This window comes from Topomyia yanbarensis, chromosome 1 (assembly GCF_030247195.1).
Source record: "Topomyia yanbarensis strain Yona2022 chromosome 1, ASM3024719v1, whole genome shotgun sequence".
Classification (NCBI taxonomy): domain Eukaryota; kingdom Metazoa; phylum Arthropoda; class Insecta; order Diptera; family Culicidae; genus Topomyia; species Topomyia yanbarensis.
In genome coordinates, this window is record NC_080670.1 from 136,785,390 (window position 1) to 136,807,896 (window position 22,507).

At 40.8% G+C, this 22,507-nt stretch overlaps 1 protein-coding gene across 1 annotated transcript in view; it reads right to left on the minus strand.

Moving 5' to 3' along the window:
- Positions 1–3,998: 3,998 nt before the first annotated feature.
- Positions 3,999–22,507, minus strand: part of LOC131691442 (large ribosomal subunit protein uL3m) — a 40,466-nt gene continuing 21,957 nt past the window's right edge. The window contains exons 4-5 of the mRNA XM_058977879.1: positions 4,498–4,787; positions 3,999–4,440 (exon numbers count right to left, since the gene is read on the minus strand). Coding sequence (XP_058833862.1) covers positions 4,014–4,440; positions 4,498–4,787 — 717 coding nt within the window. The 3' untranslated portion in view covers positions 3,999–4,013. The remainder of the gene's footprint in view (positions 4,441–4,497; positions 4,788–22,507) is intronic.

Consider the following 22,507-nt stretch of genomic DNA (forward strand, 5'->3'; position numbering starts at 1 on the left):
TTTCGTTTTCTCGAGCTTGCTGCTGTGCGGTAAGCTTGGAAATGTGCAGTATTAGATTTTCTATTTCATCACTTTCACTATTCTACACTAAGTTAGTTTACTTGCTTCATTTATGTTAACGAATAGGTAAAAATTGCTTACAGAATGTTTTGTGCAGGCACTATCATTACACTCGCGGTATATGTTCGCGGATAACACTCACTAGGTTCTACGGATTTCTAATACTGGTTTCTATCTCGAATCCACGATATTCACATTCGATCGTTCGCGGGCGTTCCAAATACGCGACGTTAACTCAGCTATTTCGGAACAAAGGTTCGGTAGAGTTAACCACCCTTATTCTTGTTTACGACGAATGCAACATTCGTTCGAAAAAGGTTTGCATTCCCGTTTACGACAGCAAAATCAAATGGGCTTACTATTCGTTCGAATCGCTTTCGAACGAATCTCGCATTCATCGTAAACAAGAATAAGGGTGAACATTTGTGGTGCTTGATAACAATACTCCCTAGTATTGTTATTTGTGTCGGATAGGTACATTAAAACTTTAAAAACTGATTTCGACAAAAAAATTCAATTTCTATCATTGCACTGAAGGTGTGCCAATGTACAAAAATGATCATATTCTGCGCAAATAATTCTACGTAAAGAATACAAGGTGGCCAGCTAACAAAATTTTATGGGCTGGTGATTTGGAGAAACTCAAATTCTGTAGAACATATGCGAAATGCAATCTGGGCTTCAATCGAACACTCGTCATCGAACGAAAATCCTCAACACTCAAAGTGTCCACCCGGCTAGGACAGTTGATGCAAGTGACATCAGGCTGAAGTAAAAGGAACTTTAGAAACTTTCGAATACGTCAGGATCTACGAAAGTCTATCATCTAATGATTTATTAGAAAGATGCTTAGTAGCTCCCACCCTCTGAAGAGTGGAATCTGTTCCTTAGCGCCGAAACACATACACAAATTTTGGAAGGCAGGTGGTCAATGTTGTGACTTATTTGGAAGTCAGTATCTTCAACCAAGGATTTTCATCGATCTTACAAACTATGGAGGTGATGGGAATTACCTTGAGGACTGAAGCTGAAAGATGTGCTACTCTCCTCGACAGTGAACGTATAACTCGTTCTGAACGCAAAGTGGGTGTCGCGGCAAAACAGGCCCGAATTCAACAGAGAGAGCAAAATGTGCAAAGGCAAGAACATTTTCGTGATGAGGAAGGTAAGCTCTGTAGACCCGGTATAGTAGATTATCTAGTAAGTTACTACTATCGAGTTATACACCGTACTTTATCTTTAAACGCGTTTCCCGAAACTAGTGTTTTTAAGCAGTCAAGTAAGACTTCATAGAAGTACTGGCCCGATTTCAATATTTTTGACGTAGGACTTACGTCTTTCTTTACTATACTGGGCGTCATTTCAAAATTTTCAAAACGGATGCGTTACGTACACTTTGAACCTTAATAACTTTTCTCCTACTAAAGGAATTACTAATATTGTTTCATAAATCGAAAGGAAAACGTTCAACGCTTGCTATTGATACCTTGTTTGCTATGTAAAACTTGTTTAAAAAGTTCAAAAACTACTTTTAATGCGAATCAACATTAATGCTAGAACCTATAAATATGGGTGTCACAGTTTTACTTAAAGCCAGACGTGTGTAAGCCACAGAGCAGAACGCACGTACGTGTGCTGCTCAACGAGAAGCTGCATTTTGACCACCAACCAAATCATAGCTACTGCCTTATCGCTGCCAACCAAGAACTGTCGTCGCCCTGCGTGAAATTCATCGCTCTCAGAAGTGGACAGAGTTACTAATTCGCAAGCTGCTCTTCCAGTGCCTGGTCTGTGAGATTGCACAGCATTTCAAAACCGATCTACTCTTCCGGAGCTCAGCCGTAATGGCCCTCTAAGAAGCCAGCGAGGCCTGCCTGGTTAGTTTGTTGGAAGATACCAATCTGTGCGCTATCCATACCAAGCGAATAATCATCATGCCGAGCGGGAAACGGCGAAATAATATTCACAACAAACGGTTCTTATTAGGACCACAAAATCGTTCTCAGAAGAATTACAATTGAAATTTCCATTTCGTGCTTTGGAAAAAAACTTCCCTCTTATCGGGTTAGTTATTTTCTATAATAATATCCGAAAAATGTACGATAAAACTAATAAACTGACCAATTGGACGGAAGCAAGATAATACCTACAAAAATTTGAGTCAGAAAAGTGACATTGACGGAAAAATGCTTCGATCGTGTCTAAGTGTTTGGCAGCTGAAGTTGCCGATTTGTTTTCCAACGTCAATTATTTGCGCTGTGCTGTACGGAACAAACAGATATTTGCGCGATTCGTTGGGAAATAATCAAAACAATTGTGTAGTAGATTCCGTAAATTTTGATAGATTTTGTAAAAGCATTAATTAGCCTGCTTTGATTGGCGTTTTTTGCAAATTTTTCAAGAACATTAGTGAATGTGGCAACCCTGCTACTAAGCGAAAGCCACACCAAAAAGAATGATGAAAATATTTCCATTTGTCGCACAAAAGGATGGACTTCCATTTGCACTAAGAAGTTTATAAAAGAGATCGCATTGCGATATACAATGCTCATTCGATGTGAGCTGCGAAAAGGGAATGTTCGTGTATGTACGCAGCAGAAACGAATTCGGGCAAGGTTCGAATCGTTAGAAAGGATTCTCGTCTGGTATCACCAATAATAGTTATTTGCAAACCGTTCTTTTTAGGATGAAAACATATTGGAGAAAGAATTGAATTAGAAAGTTCCATTTAACAACTTGCATTGAGTTTACGCCTGTCAAGTCTACTGTACTTTATCAGTGACACATATAAACCAATGTTTATCGAATTAATCTACAAACTACTAAGCGAAAGCCACACCAAAAAGAATGATGAAAATATTTCCATTTGTCGCACAAAAGGATGGACTTCCATCTGCACTAAGAAGTTTATAAAAGAGATCGCATTGCGATATACAATGCTCATTCGATGTGAGCTGCAAAAGGGGAATGTTCGTGTATGTACGCAGCAGAAGCGAATTCGGGCAAGGTTCGAGTTGTTAGAAAGGATTCTCGTCTGGTATCACCAAAAATAGCTATCTGAAAACCGTTCTTATTAGGATGAAAACATAATAGAGAAAGAATTGAATTAGAAAGTTCCATTTAATAACTTGGATTGAGTTTGCCCCTGTTAATTCTTCTGTACATGTGCCAGTGATTCATATAAGCAAATGTTTATCAAATTATCCCGAAGGTTTTTGCAAGTCCTAGAAAATCAGTGAATGTGGCAATCTCATTCGACATGAAATTTCCAGTAAACATTCATTCAAAATTGGCATTGGCTCAAATTATCCATGAATGTCATATGATATGCCCAAGTTTAGTCCTACGTCAACGCCGCGGTTATGTCCCGGACATTACCCACTCCTAGTTTTTTCTCCAGTTGTTCAGAAAACTTACAGCTATGTTTGGTCGAGAGGGATTTGCAAAATGTCAATTTGTTCCATTTTTATGGCCCCTAATAGGCTAAAAAATAACGAAAATATTGGAAATTTTCACAAATCGTTACATAACTTTTACAAATTATAAAATAAAAGAAATCACTCTCGTCTAAACATAACCAACGTAACTATGATTATAAAAAATACGAGTTTTCTGATTACAGATTACCCAATTTGCTACAACTTTACTTAAGCGGGACCCATGCAGTTTCAACATCAATGTGATCAAAGAAGTTTGAAGCTCGCAAGAGATTTTTCTTTTCGTCTTCAAAAGTAAAATTGAAAACTCAAAACATGTATCATCAAAATAAAAAAAATAGTTTCTAAATTCATTGAGTAGATGCTTTACAATTTATTCCAAAAAAGTGCTCAATTTTGGGCATCGCGAGTAGAAGACCCCCTGAAAGCGAAATTATCATTAAAGCGAATTAATTATATATAAAGATATGTATACATAATGTTAAAGAATAACAGAGAGGGTTTCCAAGCATTTATTTATTCTTCTTTTAATGTAATGGAGCTATCTTTGAAACAATGAATGTCTTCATGCCAAATATCCTCATCTGCATACAAATCGTTTTCACACTCAAAATGCGTGGGAAAAGCAGGTGCTTTTGTATATTTCCTCAGAGGTAAAATTGTATCGTAAATGTAAACCAACCCATTAGTTTCACCTGCAATGTTGCTTCCTTGTACCCACATAACATTATACTTGGTATTAATACGCCAAATTTTCAAACCTCTAAGATTGCGCCAACGGTTTCCCATATGACCAGGCATTTTAGTACCTGGCCACACACGTGCTTTACTACCACCGGCGCCAATATTACCAGGTCGACGATGAGTTTTTGTTACGCCATGAGATGCAGGCATCCCCTTGAAACCGTGCCGTTTTACAACTCCTTGAAAGCCATGATCTACACTAGAAATATAATTAATTAAATTGTATTGCAGTTTTTTCGAAACTAAATTAACTCACGTTTTGCCGCGAACATCAACGTAATCACCTACTCTAAAGTGCGTGACATTCAACGGAGTACCTGGTAACAGTTGAGCCTCTGGTGAGATGAGAAACCGACATAAGTGTTGCTTTGGTAGTACACCGGAATCTTTAAATAGTCCACAGTATTCCTTAGTGTATAATGACGGGTCTTTACTTTGAGCACCGACGAGCAAACAACCCTTCGGTTTATGCCACTTTCGTTTTGGCTCTTGTGCAGGATGAAAATTTTCGGGTGGAATATATTTCACAACGTGGTTATCAAATACCTAAAAATATATAAAAAAACCTGTTTTAATCCACCTAGTGGTGCAATTGTGGCTTTCTCATTTATCCGAGCTTTGATTTAATACCTGGTTACGTTCAATATAATATTGTGGAAATATATTCCTTGTTTTGATGTGAGTCTTGTTTTACCCTTTTTTCAAGGTTTTCGGATCATGTCCAATGAGAAATAGACAGAAAGAATGAACCGGAAATGATTTTTTTCCTGTTTATTTGACACGGCTCAATGCGTTAGCATAACTGAGCCGTGGGTCTTTTAAAACTTTTACAATATGTAGAAATTAAAATATACTCTCAACTATCCATAGGGTCTTGTTGACGTGAAAATTGAGGTGCGTTGTCCGCCGCACCTTGAGGGTCTTTCGATCCGTCTTCTCTCGCGTTTTCGTTCACGTCCATGTCGTCATCGGTACTGCATTCTTGATGCTCACGGTCGGATGTTCTTGTTCGTTTCTCGTACTTCCGGGTCGCTATTGTAAATCCTTCTTCATCGCTGTATGATTCTTTATTGATGATGTTGGTTGTTGGTTTGGAAACATTTGTTGTAATTGTTACTTCGATGTTGGTAATGGCAGTTGGTTTAGTGGTACTGGGCTCGATCGTTGTTGAGCTGGTGTTTGTGCATGCCCGGTCCGCAGTCTTTGGTTTACCAACCGGTTGTGGTTTAGCATACGAAGACTACTTCTCGTGGAATTTCCTTAGCAATCTGCGCAAGGTTTTCCGTGGTGTAGCGGCTGATCGCAATATTGGCACATAGGAATCTGCCCTGGATGCGTGATTAGCGATCGTTGAGAATGTGTAATACCTTGAGGGCATTTACCGAGAAGCTCAAGTAAGAAGGAATAGGTTTTGTCGGACGCATTCTTACCACACGAACGCCGTTGCGGCGTCTTGGGAAGATGTTCCTCCAAGTATCTTCCGTAATACTACTCACTTCTCCGTATTTTGACATGTTTTTTTTTGATAACGGAGGAAAAAATACGTGGTGCTTTATTTCAATCTATCTTTATTCTTTATTTTTTTATTATATCTTTATGGTATCTTTATTTCAATACTGTCAACATCTATATGCGTTGGGATATTGTATAAAATGTCATTACATTCGACGACGTGTTTCATGTTGTTCTGGGAAGCGAATGATTCTGCTTGACTAATGATTTTGAACATAATCAGTACCACATGACGTAAACGGTGGAACTGCACCGCATTAACTTCTGCGATGGTCTTACCGGAACATTTCGAAAAGTCAACCACAACACAGTTTGCTCGCAACGGGACATACTCTTGCTTTGTATTGTCACTCATTGTTTATTCACATTTCACACACTAGGTAGAAGGAATCAATTTTTGCCTTTGCAAATAGAACAAGCGGCGCGCGGGTAAATTTGATTACTTGCCCTGCTATAGCAGTGGTGCGATTGCTAGCATCTGGAACTGAGCGAGATGAGAAACCGAACTGAACCGGAAATGATGATAATTCACCATTTATTGAACACACTGGGAAAAGATATGTCCTCAAGCAGGAATCGAACCTGTGATCTCCCAGTCTCTAGTTGGGTGCGTTAACCACTCCGCCATCGAGGAACTGTGATGATGCATCACAGATTCCCAACAGTATCGTGATGCCTGCTACAGTCTCAATACCTACAGTGGACCATTCTACCCCCAATGGGCTTTGAGGGCAGACTTCAACATGCTTTCCCATAGCTTTGCTCACCACCAAAAGTCTCGCGGTGTCAAAGCTAGCTAATTGAAGCAAAACTATGAAAAAAATCTCAAGCCTGAACGTAATCCACAGGGGAGCTAAAAATAGACTAACGAGTCAATTCTGCCTGAGAAGGGGTGGTGACGATTCGCTAATGAGAGGCTTTGGGGGTAGAACGGTCCACTGTAGGTATTGAGACTGTGGCGGAGATCACGATACTGTTGGGAATCTATGATGCACCATCACAGTTCCTCGATGGCGGAGTGATTAACGCACCCATATAGAGACTGGGAGATCGCATGTTGGATTCCTGCTTGAGGACACATCTTTTTTTTATTTTATTTATTTATTTCGTCAATCGATGTAGCTATAGTTACAGGAATAGTTACATTTTTTTCTTAATTGCTAAATTATATATATATATATATATATATATATATATATATATATTATATATATATATATATATATATATATATATATATATATATATATATATATATATATATATATATATATATATATATATATATATATATATATATTATATATATATATATATATATATATATATATATATATATATATATATATATATATATATATATATATATATATATATATATATATATATATATATATATATATATATATATATATATATATATATATATATATATATATATATATATATAATATATATATATATATATATATATATATATATACGTAATTTTATTATGAATAAAGCAATTTTAACTTATACTGAATCATTTTCTTATGCGTTAGAATTTATTTTATGTATAAAATATTGTGTTAGTTTTAATTTGGACTTTGTAAAATCAATTGATTCGCAATAGTGGTTATAAATGGCCATCATTCGATTTATGGGACCACATTTTGCATAGTTTGTACGATGTGGAGTTATTGAAAATATACTTCGATTTCGTAGCTGTCGATAAGGTGCATAAAAGTTCAATTTGGATAAAATTTCGGCTGAATCAATACGATGCGAGACGATATTATTAATGAACGAAAGCATTGCAAATTCACGACGTTCCTTCAATGTTTGTATATTGATAAGCATGCAGCGTGCCTCATAAGACGGCAGGGGAAATGCTGTCCAGCCTAGTTTACGAAGGGCAAATAATATTCCATTTCATTCGTGACCAACTAACTTTGGCTATTTCTTCAGCACTAACTGTATATAATGCAAAAACTGAAAATGAGATCAAGTCATGCTCAAAAAACTTTTTTAATTACATCAAAACTAAGTTGAATTCATGCAACGTCCCACCAAAAATGTCTTTGGATGGGAAAGAGGGTGAAACTTCAAAAGATATTTGTAATCTCTTCGCAACATTTTTTCAAGAAACTTATTCTAACTATTCAAACAACGATCATGACTTTGAATATTTGTCTTATTTTCCTGATTATTCAAGGGATGTTGATGTCAGTCACATTTATGTTCAAGATATCTTGTCTGGTCTCAATGATCTAGATGCCACTAAAGGCTCAGGACCTGGTGGAATTCCACCTGCTTTCATAAAGAATTTAGCAACTGAGCTCACATCACCTTTATTCTGGCTATTCAATAAGTCACTAGAATCTGATATTTTCACAAAAGACTGGAAAAAATCTTTTTAATACCTATTTATAAATCAGGTAAAAAATCTGATATTCGCAATTATCGTGAAATTGCCATTCTGTCTTACTTTCCCAAACTTTTCGAATCCATCATAAATAAAAACATTTTCAACCAAGTCAAACATGAAATAACAAATTCACAACATGGTTTTTTAAAGGCTGTTCAACTAGTACAAACCTTCTAGAATTGTTGATTACTCGTTAAATGCTAAGGATAAAGGAAATCATATAGAAGGTCTTCACACTGAATTCAGCAAAGCTTTCGATAAACTGGACATTCCCATGTTCATTTTCAAACTTGAAAAAATGGGAATCGAGATGAGACTCCTCAATTGGATTAAGTCGTATTTAACAGATCGCCAGTAAATAGTAAAATTCTATGAGATGAAATCTGATATAATTAAATTTACTTCGGGGGTTCCTCAAGGTTCTCATTTAAGGTTCAAGTTACCTTTTTTAAGCATGTGTTAGAATTGAACGCTTGGTAGTGTGCGTAGGAAAATTTGTGTTCAGCTTTCCCACCGGATTATCCATTTAAACCTTTTTAAAACTCTAAAAGAAGAATATCAGTCGATTTATTAGATCATCACGATTCAATTCATGCAAAATACCTGCTGGAAAACCCACCGGCTTAGCTAAATGGTGCTTTTGAAAAAGTGGCTGTGGTTTTTTCATTGCGCAGTTGTGTTGCGTACCCCAGCTCGGTGTGGTAGTGTGATAAAAAATCACAGCCACTTTTTCAAAAGCACCATCCAGCTAAGCCGATGGTTTTTCCAGCAGGTATTTTGCATGAATTGAATCGTGATGACCTAATAAATCGACTGATATTCTTCTTTTAGAGTTTTGAAAAGGTTTAAATGGATAATCTGGTGGCAAAGCTGAACACAATTTTTTCTTACGCATACTACCAAGCCTTGAGGTAACTTGAGCCTTAAGACCTCTTCTTTTCATTTTATATGTCAACGACATCTCTCTTATTTAAAAAAAAAACATTAAAATTCTCATATATGCGGATGATATGAAGCTATTTTTAGAAATTAGAAATAATAATGACTATAATGTTTTTCACAATGAAACGCAAATCTATATATATATATATATATATATATATATATATATATATATATATATATATATATATATATATATATATATATATATATATATATATATATATATATATATATATTATATATATATATATATATATATATATATATATATATATATATATATATATATATATATATATATATATATATATATATATATATATATATATATATATATATATATATATATATATATATATATATATATATATATATATATATATATATATATATATATATATTATATATATATATATATATATATATATATATATATAATATATATATATATATATATATATATATATATATATATATATATATATATATATATATTATATATATATATATATATATATATATATATATATATATATATATATATTATATATATATATATATATATATATATATATATATATATATATATATATATATATATATATATATATATATATATATATATATATATATATATATATATATATATATATATATATATATATATATATATATATATATATATATATATATATATATATATATATATATATATATATAATATATATATATATATATATATATATATATATATATATATATATATATATATATATATATATATATATATATATATATATATATATATATATATATATATATATATATATATATATATATATATATATATATATATATATATATATATATATATATATATATATATATATATATATATATATATATATATATATATATATATATATATATATATATATATATATATATATATATATATATGTAAACGTTTTCTCGAATCAACGAGACTTGGAATACGTGGATAGATGTTTACTCTATCAGGATAGAGTAATAATTCCTAAATCAATGCAAAATAAGATGCTAAAATTGCTTTATGCTAATCACTTAGGGATGGTGAAGATGAAGAAGATGGCACGTCGATCAGTCTACTGGTATGGCATTACCGCTAATATTGAGTGTTTGGCAAATTCGTGCGATGCTTGCAACAGGATGGCTGTGGTTCCAAAGCCAAAGCTAACTTCATCGTGGATTCCTACAACCAAACCATTCGGCAGAATACATGCGGATTTCTTTTTCTTCGATCGGAAGTCGTTTTTGCTAATAGTAGATAGCTTTTCCAAATGGATAGATTATCTGGATGAAGCAAGGGACCGATACAGGGAAAGTTTCGAAAAAGTTTATAGAGTTTTTCGCTAGGTTTGGTTTGCTCGATGTTATAGTTACCGACGGTGGCCCACCATTCAATTCATTTGGCTTTGTGGAGTTCCTAGAAAAACAAGGAAGAAAGGTAATAAAAAGTCCACCTTATAATCTCTCTAGCAATGGTCAAGCCGAAAGGTTGGTGAGAACCGTAAAAGATGTGCTCAAGAAATTCCTTTTAGACCCAGAATTGAAAAAGTTTGATTTAGAAGATCAGGTAAATTTATTTTTATTGTCGTATCGTAATTCGTGTTTGACAGATGATGGACGCTTTCCATCAGAAAGAGTATATTCGTTCAAACCAAAGACTATCTTAGGCTTAGTAAACCCAAAAAAACACTACACACAATCACTCAAACGTACAATCCCACCTGATGACAGCTCTCAGAAATCTGAGATTGATCTAAGTGATCCAGATAGTCTAAGCGATCTGAGGATTGGAGATGTACTTTGGTACAATAGTCACAATCCCCATGATGCAGCACGATGGATCAAGGGACATTTTCCAATGAAAATTTCAAAAAAATATATTACAGATCGCCCTTGGAGACACAAAGGTGATGGTGCATCGAAACCAGATAAGACTGGATAAGTGGCTCGGAAGGAGAAGAAGAGCCGTCATAGTCCGACAACCCGAACAAGTTCGCGAAGCGACTGGTGGCCGCAAACGTACGTGGCCAGAGAGGGACTGTGACGATTATAATGGCGAAGAGAGCGAAGACGAGGAAGTTTTTCGGGGCTTCCCTGAATCGAAACGGCGAAGAACACAAAGATGCGAAGGGATGGAAAGTTCGAAGGGAAGACCTGCTCCGCACATTGGTTCGTGGCACTCGAAGTTAGCCTCGGATCGCTCTAAAACGGCTCTGAGGCGCTCAGATAGAATAGCCAATAGATATAAAAGTAAGAAGAAAAAGTGAAAAAAAAGAATTTCTTTCAAAAATAGTTTGATAAGTTTATTGATTGTTAAAAATCTTTCGAAATGTATCTTCTAGTTTAAGGGGTAAGGACTGTTATGACCCGATAAACGTCCGAATAGTATGAGATGAGAATGGGAGAGAAAACCTATGCTTTGAAAAGTCAGAGCTCGAATAAAGCTGCTGGCAGCGCCAGTTCAAGTATTACCATTAAACGAAGTAGTCGTCGTTTTTTAGTTCCGAACGTTTCCCGGTAGTCATTATACAAGCAAGAATAGGTAACAATACTCTCATTTCCTCGACGATCACTCTTTTGTGGCTCAGAGTGAAGGTTTCGTTCTGGCTGGCTATGACATTCACATTTATTGAGTTTGTTTCTCCCTCCCAGCTGTCGACCGCGAAAGAGCCAACGAATCCAGTGTGGTAGCACATACTATAACCCACAATCACACAATAGACTGGGATAGCGCGAAACTTGTGAAAACTTTACGGAAAGCTGCACATCCAAACCGAAGACTACATATTAAGAATACTGATATCTCTTTACTTCCCCCATACAAACGAAAAGCAACAGACAAACGAATTATAGCGCCTCTATTCGAGGAAGGTAGGAAGCTTAATGTAAAAATGTATATGTGTGTATCACTATTTGAAGTACCGCCTTTACCCGCAAGTGGCGTTGCTGTTACTGTCGCCAGATTCTGAACAGAGTTGCCAGTCTTCTTGATATGCAGTCTTCGCCTAAACGCATGGGAATCAATGTATATAGCAAAGGCTGAACACGCGCTTAGGAACGAGGACGATGTGCCAATATCGTCACCCCTTTTCCACCTGACAAACCTGAAAATTCAGTGAATTTTTGTTTTTTAATTCTCTGCTCGACGAGTACTGTGCGCAGTATGATTGTATTTGTCATCTAGTAATCAGTCGGACATCGTCCTCAGAGATGCCAGATTTGCTGACATGTCTGCAAATTCGCAGACTTTTAATTTTAGCTGCAGATTTTTTCGAAGATGCAGATATTTGCCCCTCTCCTAGGTTGACGGGTTTGACGGTATTCCAAACATCTTCAAGCATATTTGAGCAGACACCTGCTTTAGGATGGTTATTGCATTGCGCCTCGATAGTGATGCATCGAGGATACCGAGAGGGCTTATGGGCCTTTTTTATGTTTTGTGTTTTTTCATACTCTGCACCAGCCCAAACTAACAGTCAACTAAGAGCCTGTGCACGCTGGCGTGGCCGATTGGCGGGTCGCCGTGGATCGACTTTTTCTGTGGGCTGTGTTTGCAGACATTGTTCAACAGCTTAACGGCAGTCATTGTGTGTCGATTTATCGGTCGACCTCGGCAACGTGCACAGGCGCATTAAAAAAAATAACAGTAGAACCCTATTAGTTGTGTTGTGTTGTAATAATTGTAGTTTTTGGTACTAGTGTACAATTGTATGCTATTTGTGTATGTGGGCGTCTGAGTATTTGTGACATGTGGACCAGGGAATGAATGCAGAACTGGCTTATATGATGGAACAGTGGGTGATCCTTCTTAGGATTCGTTGGTTACTTTTTACTGGTGTTCAATTCGTGCATTCGATTCATTCGGATTGGATAAATGAAGGTACGATTGATTTACCGGTACACGTCAATCATCCATTCCCGTCCAGCATAGCATGAGAAACTTCTAATGGAGTTAATTGTCGTTAATGGTAAATATATATCATTTTCTGCCATTTGGACGATTCCAAGTAGTTTTATTGCATGGTCCTCTGATGCGCCTCCGAGATAATTTAACATAAAAGGGCAACATTGCTGTCAACAATGACTATTCGCTGCCATCAAACGTCGCCAGGTTTTAGAAAAATTGAGATGTACTTTCATACTCAATTGAATCAGATAAGTAGGAACGAACAACAAACTGTAAGTAGCATATTATGTCATGTCTTATTTTAACATCATGCATATTTGTATTAACATATTATTTACAGGTAAGGGACCATTCATAAATTACGTAACGCATTTAGGGGGGGAGGGGTACGACAAGTTGTGACATAGGGGGGAGGGGGTGTTAACTAGATCGTTACGTAACGCGTTTTCATAGAAGAAAAAAAAAATTTCTTGGAATTTCTTACGTAACAGGGGAGGGGGATGGAGAAATTTGTGACAATTTGTTACATAGGGGGAGGGGGAGTCAATTTTGGGCAATTTTTGCGTTACGTAATTTATGAATGGTCCCTAACACACATATCTCAACATGCAACACTTCCCATACACACGTAAACATTCACACACGCAAATATACAAATGCTCGACAGGTGACTGGGCCAAGTGCATTCACTCGTAGGATCTATCATTTCGATGATCGCCTCGATTCTATGAAACCAGTGCACAATTAGGCTGACATAAGCTAGTCTCGTCTGGTGAATGCACGTAACCTGGAAGCCCCAGACACGACAGGACGAGACGGACAGATGACGGACTGGACTCGAAGGGGCCTAGTTCAGAGTTTTAGGCATTCTTCAATGCACGGCTAGCGACCTCAAAAAAAAATATGAATTCATACTATCAACCAGATATCATATTAACAATGTTCAATACTCACCTCTAATTCTCCAATACGAACCTGAAATGAAAATGAAATTTTATGTTTTGTATATACTTGTAAATACATACCTAGATTTAAGAATAAGTGAACTAAACTAACCCTAGAAACAAATGCAATGTAAAGATACTTACCATAAGATTCACACTTCAAACCCGTTGTGCGAGCATAAGGCAGGAATGGATTCTGCATCACAAAACCGCTGTCAATCAGCTGTACCATAAAACAGACGACGAATGTAAACAAACAACATAGAACAATAAACAGATAGTTAAAAGCAATCAGTGGTGTCGGTCGCAGAAAAATAGTTTTCGAGTTCTATTCATTTCGCGATATCCAAAGTTCCTTACCAACCCGTTTAACTCGCGCGCGATCTCCAGCGGAAGGTGCAGTGGAAGCAGAAGAAAGTCCTGGTCAAGCAGGTGAAAACAACGGCAAAACTTTCTAAAGATCCAGTAAGTAAGAAGAGTTGTGAAGTGCGTGAACATAAATTTGGTCCTTCGAGCCGGATCTTGAAGAAAAAGTGCCCGCGAGTGAACAGAAAACTGCCCAGAATAGGCAAAAAGTGAACGAAAGGTGCCCAGAAGAGGCAAAAAGTGATTGTAAATTGCCCAGAATAGGCGAAAAAATCGCAAAGAACGGCCCCGCTGAAGACGGGTAGAGCCAGAAAAAGTGCGCGAAAGGTGATTTTCGGTAGCGTCCCCAAGCGGCAAACTAGCCATTTTACGCGGTAGTGCAAACAAAACCGCATAGTGTTCCCTCCAAGAATCCACCATCGCAGAATATTTACATCGTTACAACGAGTAGTGCGTGCGAGACACAGCCAGCTGACGATAGCGTAGGTAGTGTGCATTGTTTACCTATTGCCTGAACGGTGCGCGCCGTGCTGGAACATAAAGATTTCTGAAGGAATATTTTCAAAAAAGTTTTTAAGTTTCGCGGTGAAATTTTTATTTTGCAAATTGACTGTTCGGGTGCATTTTGGATTCTTGGAGGTTGAAAAGTGCGTGAGTGAACGGGAATACGGCGCTACCGAAGAAGAAAATGGCCGACGAGAGGAAATTCAGTGAGTTGGAGCTGACGAAGCAGAATATTGTCGATTCAATGGCTTTGTTGGAATATTATGCGAAGGAGTTCGACAAGGACAGTAAGTTTGCGGGCCAAGTAGAAGCGTGGGCGGAAAAGTTGGAGAAATTTTACGACGAGTTTCACGGGACGGTGGTGAAATTGGAGATGTTTTCCACCGATAAGGAGCCAATCGACCTGAAAAAGGAACGGCAGTTGTTCGACGGTCGCTATTATGCTCTTCGGTCCTTCTACTTGGCCAAACTGGCGAAGAAAATACGTTCTCCCCCTTCTGCCAACCCCGCACCATCGAGACCAATGAACATCAGGCTTCCGGAGCTTAACCTACCCAAGTTTAGCGGTAAGTTGGAAGACTGGTGTGTTTTTCGCGATTCATTTGAATCCGCAGTAGGTTCCCGGAGCGACATCAGTGCGGTCGAGAAGATGCACTATCTGAAGGGCCTCGTTCAAGGAGAGGCAGCGCGCATTCTCGACCCTATCAAAATAAGCGAGCAGGGCTACAAGGACGCTTGGCGAACGTTGCGGCTGCGTTTTGAGAACAACCGGCAGTTAATCAAGTGTCACATTCGGACGCTTTTCGACACTCCAGCGATGCGCAAGGAATCAGCTGAAGATCTGCTTGCGCTGATCGATCGCTTCGAGCAGCAGATCTCCGTTCTGAAGAGCTTGGGTGAACCAGCAGACCGATGGAGCTCTATCCTGGTTTACCAGCTATCTATACGCCTCGATCCTTGTACGCTCCGGGAATGGGAGAACCACTGTAGCAAACTCGATGCTGACAACATCGCTTCGGTTCTGGGAGGAACCGCCGGCACATCAGAGGACACAAGCACTGGTGCGTCAACTTCAATGCCATCATACGTGACGATGGTAAACTTCCTCCAGAACTACGCTCGAGTTTTGCAAGCAGTTTCTTCAGCCACTTCGAACACCGCTCCTCCTCGCAGCAAGCCAAATCCGACATCCAAGCTAGCAGCCTTTCCAGTCGCAGCTACACAGCAAACTGCAGTATCCAGTACACCCTCTTCCAGCGCCAGCAAGCCGAAGCCGTGCGACAAGTGCGGTGAGAGTCACTACCTGTACAGCTGTCCGGAATTTCGGAAACTCAACCTTCGCCAACGGATCGATCTGGTAAGACAGAAAAACCTTTGCATTAACTGTTTGAGATCGAGTTCCCATTATGCCCGGAACTGTTCTGGGTCAAGATGCCGTACATGTACCAAGAAGCACCACACGCTTCTTCATACTGAGCCCTGTGACGACAATCCCGCTTCTGGTCATGCCACCGGATCAACTTGCTGTGTTGCCCTCCAGCCGACTCTCACCGCAGCATCTGCGCTGCATGCTCCAAACTCACTGTCACCCCAGTCTGTTTCGCAAGCTCCCATCCAGCAACCGTCTACCTCTACCTCAATCGCAAACTTATCCCACATTCATGCGCCTTCCATGAGTTCTCAGACTGCCCTCGTATCACATACTGGTGAAGTGATTCCTGGAACCGTTTTCCTTCCGACTGCGCTAGTGGATATCCGTAACGGTAGAGGTCGCATCGTCACTGCTCGTTGCTTGCTGGACTGTGCTTCCCAACGCAACTTTGTTTCTGGGGCTCTTTGCGAACGACTGCAGCTTCCTCGCATCCGATTGCCGCATGCTATCCCGATAAGCGGAATCGGAAACACTACAACGCTGGTTGAATACCAGGCCACGATAACCATCTTCTCTCGAGTCACTCCCTTCTCCGTACAATGCTCCATGCTCGTTCTGCCTTCCATTACCGTCAAGCTGCCCCAGTCGACGGTAGAAGCCCGCCACTGGCCGATTCCAAAGCACGTGGAGCTTGCAGATCCAACATTCGCTGTTACTGGCGACATCGATATGATTCTGGGTGCCGCCCATTTCTTCCAAATTCTTCGATACGGCAGGATATCGCTCGGGGAAGAGTTACCGCTTCTGCAGAATACAGAGTTCGGTTGGGTCGTCTCCGGAGAGTGTTTATTGGAAAACCACGATCACAGCGATCCACGCAAGTGCCAGTTCAGTAATCCCTGCACAATCGATGAATTGGTCAACCGATTCTGGCAGCTCGAAGAAGTCCACGATGCAAAGGGATGGTCTCCGTCGGAACGATACTGTGAGGAACATTTCTTGAAGAACACCACCCGCAACTCCGAAGGCCGCTACGTCGTCAAGCTGCCCAAGCGTGACGAGCTGCTTTGGCAGTTAAAGGACAACAAATACAACGCCACCCGCCGCTTCTTCTCTCTAGAACGCTCACTCGGTGCGAGTCCCGATAAGAAGGCGATGTATCAGCAGTTCATCCACGAGTACGTGAGATTGGGACATATGCGGGAGATTGGCCCCGATGAAATCGACGCGCAACCGCAATACTACCTTCCACACCACGCTGTGATGAAACTCGACAGCACCACTACAAAGCTTCGTACCGTATTCGACGCATCATGCCGCTCGAAGTCCGGTATCTCGCTGAACGATGTCCTGCTTCCTGGTCCCACAATCCAGGACACTCTCGTGACGATTGTCCTCCGTTTTCGAATCCACCAGTTCGTGATATCTGCGGACATTGAAAAAATGTACCGGCAGATTTTGGTCCATCCCACCGACCAACCGCTGCAGCGAATTCTCTGGCGCGACGATCCCGAGGCTCCACTGAAGAGCTACCAGCTCCGCACCGTCACATACGGCACAAGCAGTGCTCCATTTTTGGCAACTAGGGTGCTGCAGAAGCTCGCCGATGATGAAGGGCAACATTTTCCGCTGGCGGAACCAGCTGTCCGCCACGACTTCTACGTCGACAATTTGCTGTCCGGTTCTGACGATGCTGAATCTCTCGCCGTTACCTGCAACCAGCTCATTGCAATGCTCGCATGCGCAGGACTTCCTCTCCGACAATGGTCTTCGAATTGTCAAGCTATTCTTGATACCATTCCGTTGGAGCTCCGAGAGACGAAAACACTACTCGATTTGGACCACGAGTCCTCCGTGACTGCACTTGGCCTCCGCTGGGAACCGTCGACCGATTTTCTTTCGTTCAAGACGCCGAATTGGAAGGAATGTACGGTTCTGAACAAACGAGCGATCCTCTCTCAGATCAGCAGTCTTTTCGACCCCTTAGGTTTGATTGGACCGACCATTGCAAAGGCGAAAATCATGCTGCAGAGTCTTTGGAAACTCCATCTCGACTGGGACACACCCGTGGCTAACGGATTCGCTCACGAATGGCAGGAATTTCACCAGAAGCTTTCAGCACTTGCCCACCTTCGAGTTTTTCGCCATGTGTTACGTCCGGGTTACGACCGCTTGGAGATTCACGGGTTCAGCGACGCTTCAGAGTCTGCATATGGCGCATGCATCTATCTCCGGTCAATACCTGCCGAGGGCCCTTGTACAGTTCGCCTGGTGATTTCTAAGTCCAAGGTCGCTCCGATGGGGACTCAAACCATTCCACGCCTCGAGCTATGCGCAGCTCAACTCCTGTCCAGACTTCTTAAACAAGTTCAGGACAGCATCGACATAACCGCCACCACATATCTATGGACCGATTCTTCCATCGTCTTGAACTGGATATCCGCAACTCCATCGACATGGAAGACGTTCGTAGCCAACCGAGTGGCTGAAATCCAAGAGCTGACGTCTCACGCCGTTTGGAATCACGTCCCATCCGAAGACAATCCCGCCGATCTCGTTTCTCGAGGAATGGACCTCGATGAACTCCTCGCTAGTGCACTGTGGTGGAACGGACCGCAGTGGCTAAAACCAATATTCGCTCCTTGGCCAGCGAAGTACGTCGTCGTAGCGACCTCAAACTTAGACCAACCGGAGGTCCGACAGACTATTGCCCTTCCGGTCGTGAGCGTAGAACCGTCAGATATCGTCGATCGCTATTCCAATCTTCGTCAGCTACTTCGGATCGGCACACTTCTTCGGCGTTTCGCCGCTAACTGCCTTCACCGGAAGAATCACCAACCAATTCTTGTCGGCCCGTTGACGGCTCATGACATTGATCGCACTCTGCTCAATCTGGTCCGTCGCATACAACAGCAGTACTTTGCCAACGAGATACGCCAACTTGAAACCGTCGGAAAAGTAAACCGTAAATCCAAGCTACGGTATCTGCACCCGACACTCGTAGACGGCATTATTCGTGTCGGCGGCCGGCTTCACAATGCTGCGATACCTGTCGACGGAAGACACCCGATCGTCCTCCCCAAACATCGTCTCACCGACATGATCGCCACGAGAGAACACCATAAGACGCTCCATGCCGGTCCCAGCTTACTACTATCCTCGTTGCGCCAAAGATTTTGGCCCCTCGGCGGACGGAACTTGGTTCGCAACATTGTCCACGGCTGCATGGTATGCGCACGTGCCAAACCCAAGCCGTTGCAGCAGCTGATGGGGGATCTGCCATCTGTTCGGGTCAACCAGGCGTACCCGTTTCAGAATGTTGGCGTTGACTTGGCTGGGCCAATGTACGTGAGAACGTCACTCCGAAATAAGAGATCGCCATTCTTCAAAGCCTACATCACCGTATACCAAAGCCGTGCACTTGGACCTTGTGTCGGATCTGACCACTAGCACATTCATTGCGAGCCTGCGAAGATTTGTCGGCCGTAGAGGAAAGCCTGCGCATATCTACTGCGATAACGCCACGAACTTTGTTGGAGCACAGCGAGAACTGGAAGAACTGCGGAAGCTTTTCCGAACTCAAGTTCACCAAGATGCCGTAGCAAACGAATGCGCAGACAACGGAATACAGTTCCACTTCATCCCACCTCGCTCTCCCACATTCGGTGGAATCTGGGAAGCCTGCGTGAAATCCGTGAAGACCCTGCTTCGCAAAATCCTCGGAAATGCTCACCTAACCGAATCCGAGCTGCAAACCGCATTGATTCAGGTCGAGTCAATGCTAAACTCTCGCCCAATCACGCCGTTGCCGGACAATCCATCCGATGAGCTGGCTCTGACTCCAGGACATTTCCTGATTGGTCGTCCGTTGAATGCGGTACCTGATCCAGATTGCCGTGAAGTTCCTGAATCCAGGTTGTCTCGATGGGAACGAGTACAACAGCTAACTCAGCACTTCTGGAGTCGTTGGCACAAGGAGTATCTCGCCACCCTGCAAAGTCGCTACCGCTGGACAGAAGCCATGGACAATCTAGCCGTTGGTTCCATCGTCGCTCTCAAAGATGAGAGAGCACCGCCGTTGAAATGGCCCCTGGGACGCGTGCTCAGCGTTCATCCCGGCCCTGACGGCCTTGTTCGTGTCGCCACTGTGAAGTCGACCTTCGGCATCGTTCAACGCGCCATCCCGAAGCTCTGCTTACTTCCAATTGAAGTTGCGCCACCCATCGTAGCACAGAGTCCCGCACCAATTAGCAGCCCTACGTCAACAACGCCAAAGGAAGGCCCTTGCTCAGGGAACCGAGCCGCCGGACGAGATCCCGGCCCTTGCTCAGGGAACAGAGCCGCCGGACGAGATCCCGGCCCTTGCTCAGGGTACAGAGCCGCCGGACGAGCTCCCGGCCCCTACTCGGGGAAATGAGTCGCCAGACGAGATCCTGGCCCAAGCTCGGGGGTATCGAGCGGTTCGTGGTTCACCTGTAAAGAACCAAGCCTCGCCGTGTGGGTTCCTAGAACCCCCGGCTGGGACTTGACTCAAGTTAAGTACCCGATCCTAATTTGTCAAACCAACAGTTCGCGTACAGATGTTCCTCCTTTACAGCACACCACTCCCGGACAGTATCTTGCAGTCGGACCCGACGAACCTCGAAAAATCATCCTGGAAGCTGTAAGAAGGCCTGTACCGACAAGACGAATCCAGATCTTCATATCCCGTTGAACGTCAGTCATCGCAAGAAGCTCGAACTTCCGCCGCTAATGCCCGTTGAATTCCTTAAAATTTCATTGGCGGCCGGAATGTTCAATACTCACCTCTAATTCTCCAATACGAACCTGAAATGAAAATGAAATTTTATGTTTTGTATATACTTGTAAATACATACCTAGATTTAAGAATAAGTGAACTAAACTAACCCTAGAAACAAATGCAATGTAAAGATACTTACCATAAGATTCACACTTCAAACCCGTTGTGCGAGCATAAGGCAGGAATGGATTCTGCATCACAAAACCGCTGTCAATCAGCTGTACCATAAAACAGACGACGAATGTAAACAAACAACATAGAACAATAAACAGATAGTTAAAAGCAATCAGTGGTGTCGGTCGCAGAAAAATAGTTTTCGAGTTCTATTCATTTCGCGATATCCAAAGTTCCTTACCAACCCGTTTAACTCGCGCGCGATCTCCAGCGGAAGGTGCAGTGGAAGCAGAAGAAAGTCCTGGTCAAGCAGGTGAAAACAACGGCAAAACTTTCTAAAGATCCAGTAAGTAAGAAGAGTTGTGAAGTGCGTGAACAAACAACTTGGTACAAATCAACTTAAACATTCTAGAAGAGTTCACATTTACAGTCCCATAAAAGAAATATTCATTCAAGAAATCTTCGTATCTACTAATCTCTCTTTCATGTACGAGCGGAATAATTCATAAAATCGTGGACACAGAAGAAGCTTATTAACAGAACGGAAAAAGGACTAACAAATTAAAATCTGAAATCTAAAGAGGAGATTTGCAATGGCAAAGGAATATGAAATAGCAATAAGCGGTAAATATCAGCCTCAAGGTAGACCTGTGCGCCGCCGCCGGTAAATTTCAACAAACGCCGAAAGGTAAACCGGCGGCGCGCCGCCAACGCTTTTTCTCCCGCCGACAATTCGCGAACACGAAAATCATTGACTCATAATTTTATCTACAAATCTATGAACATTGTCTACGGTCCGAATATACGACGTTAACTGATTCCTGATTTACCACATATTGATCTTTATTTGGTATTAGTGGTTGTGAATAAGATCACAAAATTAACAAAGTCTTCTTGATATTTTCTCGAAAATCATTACACGACACTCGGAATATAATTCATGGATCCATTCTTGCTTCGTCAACTGGTTATGATTGCGAGCATATAAGTTACATTTCACCATTCGTGGAATGGGCCATAAATTTAAAAAAAAATCCACTTTAAAGATATAGTTGATTCCTAATATGTTAGACACGATTCACCAGTCGAGCTCGTGAAACTGTTCATGATATAGTTCATAAAGTAATAAATCTTTCACATAATCTTAATATACTTATGTAAACAATTACAAGGAACTCAGACAATTATTCATGGATTATACGGTCTACTCTTTGGTTTTGAAATTTTTATGTGAGCTATTGTGTACAACTGCTAGCAACCAGTCTCATAGGCGCGAGCATTAGATGCAAGGAAACTACTAGGACCTGTAACCCTGTTATTCTTTTGTTAAGATTCAGTGTAAT